Source organism: Poromitra crassiceps (genome assembly GCF_964638095.1).
Source record: "Poromitra crassiceps genome assembly, chromosome: 28".
NCBI lineage: Eukaryota > Metazoa > Chordata > Actinopteri > Beryciformes > Melamphaidae > Poromitra > Poromitra crassiceps.
Genome location: NC_139651.1, coordinates 115,324 through 128,557, shown reverse-complemented (window position 1 = coordinate 128,557; position 13,234 = coordinate 115,324). Strand labels below are relative to the sequence as shown.

Below are 13,234 nucleotides of genomic sequence, written 5' to 3'. Positions count from 1 at the left end.
GTCCTCAGAGACTTGACTTGGACTTGAAGGTTTGGGACTTGTGAACAATCTTTATTTTTCTGCATTTTATTTTTGATTTCTTTGGTGCGTTAACATGGAAGGAAATGTCTATTAATGTCATCTCTAATTGCTGCTACTGTATTCTAAATAATAGATAAGGAGTGAGGATAAAACAGTAGGCCTACATGCTTTGCATTCCCCAGTTTTAGCAATGCAGTGTTCTTAGCAGATGATAGAACGCTCATCCATAGGGAGAAACAAAGGAAGTCCAAGGCAACTCTTCAAGAATATTTTAAAAAGCCTTTAATAAAATATGGCTTCCACCGACATGTTTCGGCCAAACTGGCCTTTCTCAAGGTGATTTACAGAAACAATGAATGAGCTAGGTCTTTTGTTTGTCATACAGTGATGATAATCAGCTGGTGCACTCAGGGTGTGGCACCCAAGGGTGTGTAACAATACCTCCAAGGGTTGTCAGGCCTACACATGGGACCATAGGGACTTGAAACTTGACTTGGACTTGCCCCTCAGACTTCAGACTTGACTTGGACTTGCAAAAAATGACTTGTGGGCATCTCTAGCTGAAACAGACTAACTCAAGATCAACTCCAAAGGTTGATGAGCCCCTAACAATATGTTATAGACTAGACTAAGTTAGTCGCCTAGGCCTAGGTTATGGTTATAGGTACTAGACTAGACTAATATCCCAGTCTATAACAGAATTCCTCAGCCTCTACTCTGTGCATGTCTGTGAGGGTGAGAGGGAGAGTTGCCGCTGTTTCATTGTGCTGTCAGGGATGGTAATGATCTATAGAAAATGTCTACCATGCATTAAGAATCTGCTATGTCCATATAGGGTTTTGAATACTGAATGTTCACATTCTTTACTGTTCCATATTAATCTAGAGAGAGATTTTACATTGAATTATTGCCATAAGTATGGCTTCACGTTACATGATGTTACTCTATCCCCCCTGTCTGTCTCTGGGGGAGGCGGGGCTGGCTTTGATTGATTGGTGATGTAACTGCTGTGTTTTGGCACGTGTTGTAATCCACTCCTTTAGAAGAATGAAGCGAACAGCTTGATTTGGGGAAACGCCCACTCCTCCCTTCTTTTGAAGCGAACATCCAATCCTCTTGCGCTCCTTTAGGTTGCACAAGCCGCTCTTTAAAAGTACTCCACTCCACACACAACACAATCCTAAATTATCTTAACATTACATTACCACACGCAGAGGAGCGCTTTCAGGAACATGCCTTTGCAGATGTGAACTCCCGCGTTGAAAGACTTTGCGACTTGATCACAACTTTTCAAGCAAGAGAACAAGAGAAGATTGAGACAATGGCACCTCTGAACCATGTTCTAAAAGTATCCTGCAGGAGTTTGCAGAGCGACCCGCTAAACCGGCAGCTGTCCCTCTTCTTTTTGCGCGCCTTGCACAAGTCAGCGCCCAGCGAGGCGTTGCGGATCTCTGCGGATGGAGAAGAGAGCGCCTTGATCACACCGGAGGCCGTCGGCGAGAAAACCAGCATAAAATCCCTGAAGGAGATGCCCGGACCCAGCACCACATCCAACTTGATTGAGTTCTTCTGGCGAGACGGGTTTAGCAGAATCCATGAAATCCAGGTAATACTCATCTGTCTACCTTTAGGTTTGTCCCTTCGTCCGACGGCCCGGGGCCTGCGTGTAGATGAAAATATTCAAGGACGTATCTTTGGCCTTTGTCCCATTGGCACATTTGATATCAGTCAAGCCGCCAGCAGTTGTTGCCACCTATGCGTAAAATGGCACGGACTTGCGCAAAAGCGCACCAGGAGTCTGGCCACTGGTCAGTTGCTCCAGTGCAGTGTAGGTAAGTAGGCTATGTTAACCCAGGGAGCTTTTAATAGCTACATAGTCAAATATTCACACCTGTTTAATTTAAGTTTATGTTAAGTTGTTTTAATATATATATATATATATATTTAAGTGCACTTCAAACAGTATTTCAAAAATGTTCCAAAATTAGATGTCCACCAACATTGTTACAACATTACAGTACTTTTGGATGCTGGTAGTAGGCTACAAGATTTAACTCTTACAGACGGGATCCTCTGGAGATATTGAATGATACATACATAAGCAATCACTTTTAAGCATAGCCTACTCCTTCAATATTAGCTGACCTCAGGAGGATCTACTGTCAGAACTGGCATGCAGGTTTTCCGTTTTTCCTGTTCTATTGATAATTACGAAGAGGCAAAAAGTTCCTTGATTGTAGATTTTTGTTTGTAGAACATTAGGCTTTAGGTAGAAAAGTAGTGACTGGAAGCATCAGAATAATGCAGCCAATTTTGGTGGATTGACATTCATAATAAAAACAATATCTATTAAAATATCACTAAGAAAAGAAAGAAAATGTGTGTGTGTGTGTGTGTGTGTGTGTGTGTGTGTGTATATATACGGTAACTGTAATATATTAACAATAATAATGTTGCAATAATGTTGTTGAAAAGTAGAACATGACCAGTTATGCATTGTTACTATAAGGGTTCATACTTAAGCTCAGTAATGTATTGTAGGCTAAATTTATGATATAAATACTCAGCATAATAAATTACATTGTTGGGCTTAAGAATGGCTTGTGTTACAGTTCAACCCAACACAGTTTGATTGAGAGCAAGAGCTGTGGCCTGGCAGTGCAGAGCCGTGAGAATGTCACGTGAAAGCTGATTGAAAATGAGGTTTCCAGGTCTGGATTTGCTCCAGCTCCTCCTAACCATCTGCTTCAATTTGTGTCAAGCGGTAAATGTGAAATATGACTACTTCTCATATCTAGCAGAGAGAATGATGATTGTGTTGTGGTCATTATTGCTTTATAGAATGAGCACAGGCAAAAGTATGGGAAGATTTTCAAATCCCGGTTCGGACCCCAGCTGGTGGTGTCGGTTGCAGATCGGGATCTGGTGGCTCAGGTGCTGCGGGCGGAGGGTGTGGCCCCTCAGAGAGCCAACATGGAGTCCTGGAAGGAGTACAGAGACATGAGAGGCCGTTCCACAGGCCTGATCTCAGCGTGAGTCCCGTTCTGCCTTTCACTGTTGACACCTAGTGACTTCCAAATAAGGATTATTACCCTTTTTTGATGATGATTAACTAGAGATGTCACAATATATCGTCCCACAATATATCGCGATATCAAAACGTGACAATATGTATCATTGAGATGAAATCTCATATCGTGAGAAAAAGAAGCTGAACATGGTGGCACTGATCTGCATCTGATTGCATGCTCGCTCTCCTTTACATTGCTTTGTTTGAACAGACGAGGGACGTTACAGACACGGAGGATGAAAATGGTGAAATTACTCAAATTAGCGTGGAGGATGCCCCCTCAACTTACAAATCGATCGCAAAAAAATATTGTTAAAATATCGTATCCTATCGTTATCGTGAACCCAATATGTGTATCGTATCGTATCGTGAAATGAGTGTATCGTGACAGCCCTATTATTAACCTTTTGATGATTACGTTTTTTTTGGACCCTCACCCCCGTTGTTCTCCTACTAGGCATCTTGCACGCAATGCACACTCGATTCCTAGGCTTGCACGCTGCGCGGCCTCGCCTGCCCTGCAGCTCGCCAAGCTGGCCCTGCAGCCCGCATAATGCAGCTTGGCCGCTATACGCGGCCTCGCCCTGGCTGCTCCTCAGGGATGCTGGATCACCTGTCCTGGAGCTGGCAACATACAGCTGTCCATGGCTGAAGACGGGGGGTCTGAAGCCAGACTCCCACTTCTTTCAGTGTCTGCCCCTGGGACTTGAATTTGCTCTTATGACATCACTGATTACATCATCAGTGGGACCCTTATCCACCTTATTTCTACCTGCCATGATGCCTGTTGGGTGCTTCTTCCGCTTCCGGTGTAATAGACTGTTTTAACTTGACAAAAAAAACGTCTATGAGGATTTTACAGCAGAGCCATTCTGCTCTACAGCCGTGTCGTTCGGGTGCTGGGATAACGTAATGCATTGTGGGTAGTCGGCTACTGTGGCTAATGCTAGCGGCTAGCGTAATAGTTACTTTACATGGCAGTAAAACGCCACTGAATGACCAAATTGATTTAACTTTTACCCATTTCGAGTAACACTGTTTCCATACGGACCCCCAGCGTTGGTTAGTTGTTTATAACGTGACTATATTTATAACTTTTATAACGTACTCCAGTTTCCGGTTTATAATTCGGGTCTGCAGCCGAGTATAACAAAGGAAATGGCAAGCTGCAACAATAAGTCACGTTAAACCAGACCTTGTACCCACAATCATTTTTTTACAGTGGGGCATTCAAAAATGAGGTGGATGACATCACTGATGATGTTACAACCGCTTTTATGACATCACTGATGACAACACAACCTCTTATGGCATCACTGATGATGTTAGAATGCCTCTAACATCACTGATGATGTCACAATTTATGACATCACTGATGACATCATCACTGGGACTTTGTGTGTGTGTGTGTGTGTGTGTGAGTGAGTGAATTTATGACATCACTGATGATGTCATCAGTGGGACAGACAGACAAACAAACAAACAGAGCCTATGCTTCCTCCGATACAACATGTGCAGTCGCTAGCCACTTTTTTCACCTGACAGTGAAGAGTTCCACCGGCAGGACGTAGCACGTGGGAGGATCACACTATTCCCCCCAGGTCCCCCCCCCCCCCCAAACAGGTGCCCAGACCGACCAGAGGAGGCACTAGTGCAGTGACCAGTCCAGGACACATTACCCTTAATTCGGCTTCCCACCCACAAACATGGCCATTGTGCCTGTATGGACGTGCGCCCAAAGCCAGAGGTAGCATGGTGGCTCGAACCTGCGACCCTCGTGTTGGTAGTACCGCTACATTACCCGGATGGCGACGATTACACTTTTTGTGTTTTTGCACACATATGTACGCTATGTGTTGATGACAGAGTGTGTGTGGGTACAGCACAACATTTCACACAACTATATAATAAATAAATGAATACATTAATAATAATAAATAAATATTCAATATTTGAATTCTTCATTCAAGGAAGACAATATCTGCGAAAGCTCACAATTCATCTTGTCTTCTCCATGTTGTTGTTGTTGTTGTCCAGCGAGGGAGAGGATTGGCTGAAGATGCGGAGCGCGCTCAGACAGCTCATCATGCGTCCGCGCGACGTGGCCGTGTTCTCCGACGACGTCAACCAGGTGGTGGACGACCTGGTGAAGAAGGTGTGCATGCTGCGCAGCCAGGAAGCGGACGGAGCCAGCGTGCACAATGTCAACGACCTCTTCTTCAAATATGCCATGGAGGGTTGGTAAAGAGCGAACAGCGAAGGAGGGGGGTTGGGGTTGGTTGCAGGTTGGGTTTGAGTTGAGAGGGGAAGGAGGAGAGAACGTTGGATAAGGAAGGATAGGAGAGGCAGGGAAGGCGGGCAGGAAGAGGTAGAGAAAGAGATAAACTCGTTGGTCAAATGAATCAAACGAGTGTCTGTACCAGGGTGGGAATTTCGTTATTTTAGGGGCGCAAGACCATCTGGCCTTCAGCATTGCAATTCTTTTTTTAGGGCACAAAAGCCATTGCTCTATTGACATCATGGGGAGCGACTTTTCTGAAATGTGTGTTAAAACGATTCAATGACACATCCTTTGCATCGGGCAGCTAGGCTCCATTAAACTGAGACCACTGATGCTTTTAAAGCAACTGTCAGCAGCAGGCTGGTAGCAGGGCACTGCCAAGGTGGCCTTAGAGATCTCAGGGCATCACGGCCAGAGGGAGGGGCAACGGAGGCCATGTTGTAAAAGCTCTCAGCCTCACATAGTGATACTTGGCAAGCGCTGACATTCCATATAGGCAACTGCGAGAATTGTCATCACTGTACTTTTTATGGAAGGGGAAAAAAACCATCTCCTTGCCATTTTTATGCAGAAAAAAAACGTATTTTAACATGAACAGACTCCAGTGATTCTTCTTATATGTCAATATGACAAAGTCCTGTGGCAGAAAGGATTGCAGCAGCTCGTCTGGGGAAAGAATCAGTGGCACAGAAAAGACCGTGGCAACTCTATTTCACTGACGTACCTCTTCCCTACCTGTGTCTTTGCAGGTATATCAGCCATTTTGTACGAGCGCCGGCTGGGCTGTTTGGAGAAGGAGATCCCTCTGGATACTCAGAACTACATCAGTGCACTGCACCTCATGTTCAGCTCCTTTAAGACCACCATGTACGCAGGGGCCATCCCCAAGTGGCTGCGGCCCATCATCCCCAAGCCATGGGAGGAGTTCTGTAACTCTTGGGACGGCCTCTTCAAATTCAGTAAGTCGTTGTTTTATTTGAGAACTTTTCTTAAAAAAGTGATAATACGGAAGATTTTCATCTAAATAAATGTATGTAAATCTTCCGTATTATCACTTTAAATATAGATGTTGCCACTGTTGTTTCCAGTGAATTGACTACTTACACCTCAATAGGCGTGTACTCATATTAAGATTTGCTGTTTTTCTGACACAGAGAATGAATGTGGTCATTAAATAAAGTCTTAGCTTAGCTTAGAAATGATCTCCTGCACTGTTTGTTTCCATTTTTGTCCCACTGATGATGTCACAATGTCGATGACATCATCAGTGATGTGTCATAGGCACTGATGATGTCATAGGCATTGTGACATCATCAGCAATTGTGGTTTTTGGTTACACCCGAGCAATTGTGACATCACTGATGATGTCATAGACATTGTGATGTCATCTGTGAGTGCATGGGGCCATTTTGTGTCCAAAAGACCGGGTAAACACAGGTGCAAGCAAAACACTAATGAGCGTTTCCAACTTCCAATCATGGAAGTTGGAAACCCTCATTAGTGTTTTGCTTACACCTGTGTTTACCCTGCCCTTTGGACACAAAATGGCCCCTGTGAAAAGGGTCTATTAGAGCAGGCGAGGCCACGCTGCGGGCGAGGGAGTACGGTCCCTGTGTTACATAAGCAGTCCTCCTCTCTCCTCCCTCGTCTCCCTTGCATCCACTCCTCTCTCTCCCTCCCTCTCTCTTTATTCACTCTCCCTCCATTCGTCTGGTCCCAGGCCAGCGCCATGTTGATAAGAGGCTGGTGGAGATCCAGGCCCAGCTGGAGCGGGGGGAGCAGGTGAGGGGGGGGCTGCTCACACACATGCTGGTAACCAAGGACATGAGCCTGGAGGAGATCTATGCCAACATGACGGAGATGCTGCTGGCCGGGGTCGACACGGTGCGTGTGTGTGTGTGTGTGTTTGTGTATGTGCCCGTGTGTTTGTGTATGTGCCCGGGTGTGTGTGTGTGTGTGTGTGTGTGTGTGTGTGTATGTGTGTGTTGAGGGAGAAGTGTCAATGTGTGTATTTTTTATCAACTTTTTTTGCATCCCCCTCCCCCTCCTCCTCCCCAATTGTACTTTGCCAATTCCTCCAGTCGTTGCTCCACCCCCTCTGCCGATCTGGGGAGAGCTGTAGAGTAGCACATGCTTCCTCCCGTACATGTGCAGTCGCCAGCCACTTCTTTTCACCTGACGGTGAGGAGTTTCACCGGCAGGATGTATGTAGCAAGTGGGATGATCACCCCCTGACCGACCAGAGGACACGTTAGTGCGGCGACCAGGACACCTAACCCTCAATCCGGCTTCCCACCCGCAGACACGGCCAATTGTGCCTGTCTGGACGCCCGACCAAGCCGGAGGTAACACGGGGCGGGGCTCGAACCCGAACGTCCAGTATTGTGTAGAGTTGCAGTGAGTGTGTGTTCAACGGGGTGTCGGGGGCACTCTGAATTATCTGTGTGTGTGTGTGTGTGTGTGTGCGTGTGTGCGTGTGTGTGTGCGCGTGTGCGCGTGTGTGTGTGTGTGTGTGTGTGTGGAGTTTTGAGTTTCAAGGCTTGGGTTTCTGGCGCCACATGGAGGCCTGTGTAGCTGTGCCAGCGTCAGGTCAGAGTACTGAATCGGGGGGTTACACAGTATCCCACTGACAAAGTTGTTCTCACTCAGATTTAGTTTCTTCTCATTTGTCTCTGCCTGTTACAGCGACACAGGGGGCGCTTTTGTCTTGGTCTCTACCAGACATCTGTGTTAGGCCAGTGTGTGTGTGTCTGTGTGTGTGTGTGTCTGTGTGTGTGTGTGTGCGTGTGTGTGTGTGTGCGCGCGTCTCCACATCATACAGTATGTGGGTCACACATTAATAATTAATAATACAAATTTTGAATTCAAATAATTATTACTGTTGGGAGGTTTCTTGCCACATAAATGAAAATCCCGCGAGTGGCAGAGAAGAAAAGGCGATCTCGGAAAATGATTCAATTCAAAAATATTTCTCCGTGATTTAAAACTCACTTTTCACTCGAACACCACTGACCTTCTGAACTGTCCCGATGCAGTAAAAGTATATTTAAAAAGTAAAAGTCCTCCCATATTGAAGTCTACTCTAAGGATGTACTGTAAAAAAACACACACACAAAAATCTTTGGAAATGTTATTTGACCCTTGCCTGTGTGTGTGTGTGTGTGTGTGTGTGTGTGTGTGTGTGTGTGTGTGTGTGTGTGTGTGTGTGTGTGTGTGTGTATAGTTATGGCCAGATTTGTTTTGGGTGCTGTCAGATTAAGGAGAATCATGGAGGTGGTCGGGGGGTTGCATGGAGCGTGGGATGAAAGTGTGTGTGTGGTGTGTGTGTGTGTGTACATGTGTGTGTGTGTGGGTGTGTGTGTGTGTGTGTGTGATGAAAGGGTGTGTGTGTTTTTGTTGAACTTGTTGCAACGGCCACATCCCGGCAGGGGGTTGGCTTAGCCGAGCCATTACCTGACCTCATGGTGCATGAGCCTTTCGTCGGCACACACAGGAGCTGTCAGGACACGTTAGCCACAGCACAGAGTTATAGCCCGGGCTGCCCAGAGGTGACGCGGGGAGGCTGAGGAAGAGGGACACTTCTCCACAAAGTGTAAAGGCGAGGAGGGGTAGCTGGCGTGAAGGATGGGGGCGGGGGAGGAAGCTGAGCCGAGCGTGAGACGAAGGACAGACGATGTAGGGGGGGGGTTGGCGAGGAGAACCGGAGGTGGTGGGGCGGGGGGGGGGGGGGGGGGGGGTCATGTACAGCTGTGTTTGGATGGGTCTTCATCATATGATTCCTCTCTGGCTTTGTCTGAGATGTTGCCAGAGTCGGTGCCAGCTGGGCTTGATTAAGAACAACTGGGGGGTTTGGATGGGGGAGTGTGTGTGACGGCAGAGAGGCCATCTCTCACAAAATTATTCAATTCAAAAAATATTTCTCTGTGATTTAAAACTCACCCGCCGCCACTACGTTCTGAACTGTCCCGATGCAGTAAAAGTCCTCCCATATTGAAGTCTACTAGATAGATAGATAGATAGATAGATAGATAGATAGATAGATAGATAGATAGATAGATAGATAGATAGATAGATATTTTATTCAAGTGTCATGCACACAGGGTGCCCAGCCCGCATGGGCTTATAAGACACTAAAAACAACAATCTTGCATGGTGTGTAAACAATTCAACAAAAACATACAGTATGTATGCATATATATAAATATACACACAGTATGTATGCCATATACATACTAGCTATACTGTAAAAACACACACACACACACACAAAAATCTTTGGAAATGTCACAGGTACCACCCGCGACACATCCTTAGTCAGTGTTCTGGGCGACGTTGACCTCATGGCCTCCTATGGTGGTCTCTTCACTGTGATGCTACAATAACAAGATCTCCACATATATGTATTTAAATGCATGGGTGTAAAAGTGAGGAGGCTGGTTGGAAAGATAGAGAGGATGATAATTGGTTAAGAACCAAGATGAGATCGTGCGGTGTGGTAATGCATAGTCAGTAGGGGGTAGGGATGAACACAGGGATGATGGTATGGTGTTTTTTTTAATTGCTCATTCGCCCACATGCCGAGTAGAAATTCCAACGGTATTGACGTGCGCGCGCACATGTCTTCTCATTGAGTCAGGGGGGGAAAAACAGCTATAGGACACTTATGACCAATGAGATAAGTCAGTGAAAGACACAGGAGAGTGGGAGGGGTTGGTTTGAATAAAGGAAGGAGGAAATGAAAATGATGCCGAGAGGAAGGGAGAGTGTGAGATGAGAGGTGGTGATTATGGGGATGTACTGGAGTTAATGTAAGATATAATGAACCATGATTCCCATCCTTAATAGAGCAATCAATAAATTGTCTTAATAAAAAAATAATATACACGGGGGCGACGGTGGCGCACTGTGGTAGCGCTGTCGCCTCACAGCTAGAAGGTCCTGGGTTCGATTCCCACCTGGGACGCTGTGAGCGCTGAAGGAGTGCGTGCCCGTCCGCATGTCCTCGAGTGCCCACCGCCCGGGGGGGGGGGGGGGGGGGGGGGGGGGGGGGGGGGTCGTCAAAAAGGGCCTTTCTGTGTGGAGTTTGCATGTTCTCCCCGTGCCCCCTGGGGGTTTCCTTCATATAGGAACCCCTCACCAAAAACATGCTATATCCTGGTCGCTGAAGTGGTGGCTCCTCTGGTCGTTCGGGGCGCCTGTTCGGAGGGAGGGGAACTCGTTGGAATAGCGTGATCCTCCCACGTGCTATGCCCTGAAGCTTCCCCTGTCAGGTGAAAAGAAGCGGCTGGCTACTGCCCATGTCTCTGAGGAAGCATGGAGCTAGTTTTGGCTCTCCCCAGATCGGCAGAGGAGGGAGCAGCAACCAGAATAAATAAATTAAAATTGGCACTAATGGGGGGTAAAGATGGGATAAAAAATCTGGAAAATTAAAATAAATAAATAAAATTATAATAATATACTCTCTGTCTGCTTCTCTCTCCGTTTCTCTCATCACTCTACATCTCCTAGACCTCTTTCACTCTGTCGTGGGCCAGCTACCTGTTAGCGCGTCACCCCGAGGTGCAGCAGCACATCTATTTGGAGGTGAGGAGGACTCTGGGACAGGGGACCGTCCCCACAGCTGACGACGTGCCCCGCCTGCCTCTCATCAGAGGCCTGGTGAAAGAGACTCTCAGGTAGCAGATGCATGCAGGTTCTCAACTCTCCCAACTCGCTATCTGTTGTTGTCTCTCATGCTGTTATGTTTTTTTTGTTTGCTTTCACCTGAACTGCTGTAGCAATAGAGAGGCAAAGTGACCGCCTACTTCCTGCTTCAGCACTGTACCAGAGATTTTCATCCGCCATTTGTTTTCCCATAGACATTTTGTAAAATGCTTATAAAAATAGTTTGACTTGTTCAAACCAAACGGTTCAGCTATATTTAGAATCGGGAGAGACCATAGAACATTTCACTCGGACCAAAACTTAAAAAAACAACCTTGAAAAAATATTTTCTTTAAATCCGCTGTTTTTTTATGTTTTAGTCCGAGTGAAATTTTATGCGATCTCTCCCGTTTCTAAATATATCTGAACTGTTTGGTTTGACCAAGTAAAACTATTTGTATAAGCATTTTACGAAATGTCTATGGGGAAATAAATGGCGGATGAAAATCTCTGGTACAGTGCTGAAGCAGGAAGTGACGTTTCACTTTGGCTCTCTATAGAATAGATGATGCCTTTGTCCATATCTCCCTCTCTGTCTCTTCCCCCTCGTTCTCATAATACCTTGGAGTTACACTTTGTGAGAAGCAGAGTAATGTATATAGGGGCTGTTGAATAACAGTCTTTGTGTGCCCCTCCCTGGGAGCAGGCTCTTTCCAGTTCTCCCTGGCAACGGACGGATCACCCAGGATGACTTGGCGGTGGGCGGATACTTCATCCCCAAAGGGGTGAGAGTGATACGTTACGTGGCCTCCGGGGCGACATCGTAGATGCGGGTCCGCTTAGTGTGCATGTGTTTTAAGAAAATAGCTGTCTTTAAGAATCAGCCAAAAGCATTACAGTGGAACCAGATGTAACATGATCCGCCATTACTCATATTAAATGCATGTGCAACAGCCAGCTGTTTTCATTACACCACACGCGCATTTTTCCTCTCTCTTCGCTCGGTTAGACTCAGTTGGCCCTCTGCCACTACGCCACATCCTTGGATGAGGAATATTTCCCTGGTGCTTCGGACTTCCGGCCGGAGCGCTGGGTACGGAAAGACGCGGCGGATCGCGTCGACAACTTTGGCTCCATCCCCTTCGGCCACGGCATCAGGAGCTGCGTCGGCAGGAGGATCGCAGAGCTGGAGATGCACCTGGCACTCGCAAGGGTACGGGATTCAATCTGATTCCATCAATTCACATCTTGTACTCTGTACTTTACCCTGTTACGTCCAGATGTTGTACCCCGTACTTACCCTGTAAGTTGCACGCTCTATTCTAGAGCATTACCAGATCCACTTGACTTTGCATTATGACAGTGAATTATACCGGTTGATTGACAATTGTGTGTTGTTTTCCTTGTTCAGCTCATTCAGAAGTTCCACATAGGCGTTTCCTCGCCCACTGCTGATGTCAAAGCCAAAACCCACGGCCTGCTCTGCCCTGCCGCTCCCATCAACCTGCAGTTTCACGACAGGCAGGACTAGACGCTCACTCCAGCTCTCTTTAAGCTCTACTCTGTATATTTTACAGGCAGGACTAGACGTTCACTCCAGCTCTCTTTAAGCTCTACTCTGTATATTTTACAGGCAGGACTAGACGCTCACTCCAGCTCTCTATAAGCTCTACTCTGTATATTTTACAGGCAGGACTAGACGTTCACTCCAGCTCTCTATAAGCTCTACTCTGTATATTTTACAGGCAGGACTAGACGCTCACTCCAGCTCTCTATAAGCTCTACTCTGTATATTTTACAGGCAGGACTAGACGTTCACTCCAGCTCTCTTTAAGCTCTACTCTGTATATTTTACAGGCAGGACTAGACGCTCACTCCAGCTCTCTTTAAGCTCTACTCTGTATATTTTACAGGCAGGACTAGACGCTCACTCCAGCTCTCTATAAGCTCTACTCTGTATATTTTACAGGCAGGACTAGACGCTAGGGCTGTGCCGATTCACTTATCTCCCGATTCGATACTATCACGATACTTTGGTGCCGATTCGATATATATTGCGATTCACGATTATTGCGATTCTACGATTATTGCGATTCGATATTACGATTTATTGCGATTTTTGTTTATTTTTTTCTTTTATTTTTTCGGTTTGTTTGCTTTTTTACACTAGATTAGAACATGGGAAAAGTTGAATCATACACTAGAGACTGTATATTATA

General features: G+C 46.2%; 1 protein-coding gene across 1 annotated transcript; it reads left to right on the top strand.

Annotated features, from left to right (window-relative positions):
• Positions 1–1,342: 1,342 nt before the first annotated feature.
• On the top strand, positions 1,343–12,546 carry cyp27c1 (cytochrome P450, family 27, subfamily C, polypeptide 1; the record flags this gene model as incomplete). Its single annotated transcript, XM_083662441.1, has 9 exons — positions 1,343–1,627; positions 2,863–3,053; positions 5,129–5,328; positions 6,122–6,331; positions 7,093–7,256; positions 10,881–11,047; positions 11,722–11,800; positions 12,025–12,228; positions 12,427–12,546. The coding sequence occupies 9 exons, from the start codon at positions 1,343–1,345 to the stop codon at positions 12,544–12,546; spliced, it is 1,620 nt and encodes a 539-aa protein (XP_083518567.1).
• Between the last annotated feature and the right edge of the window lie 688 nt (positions 12,547–13,234).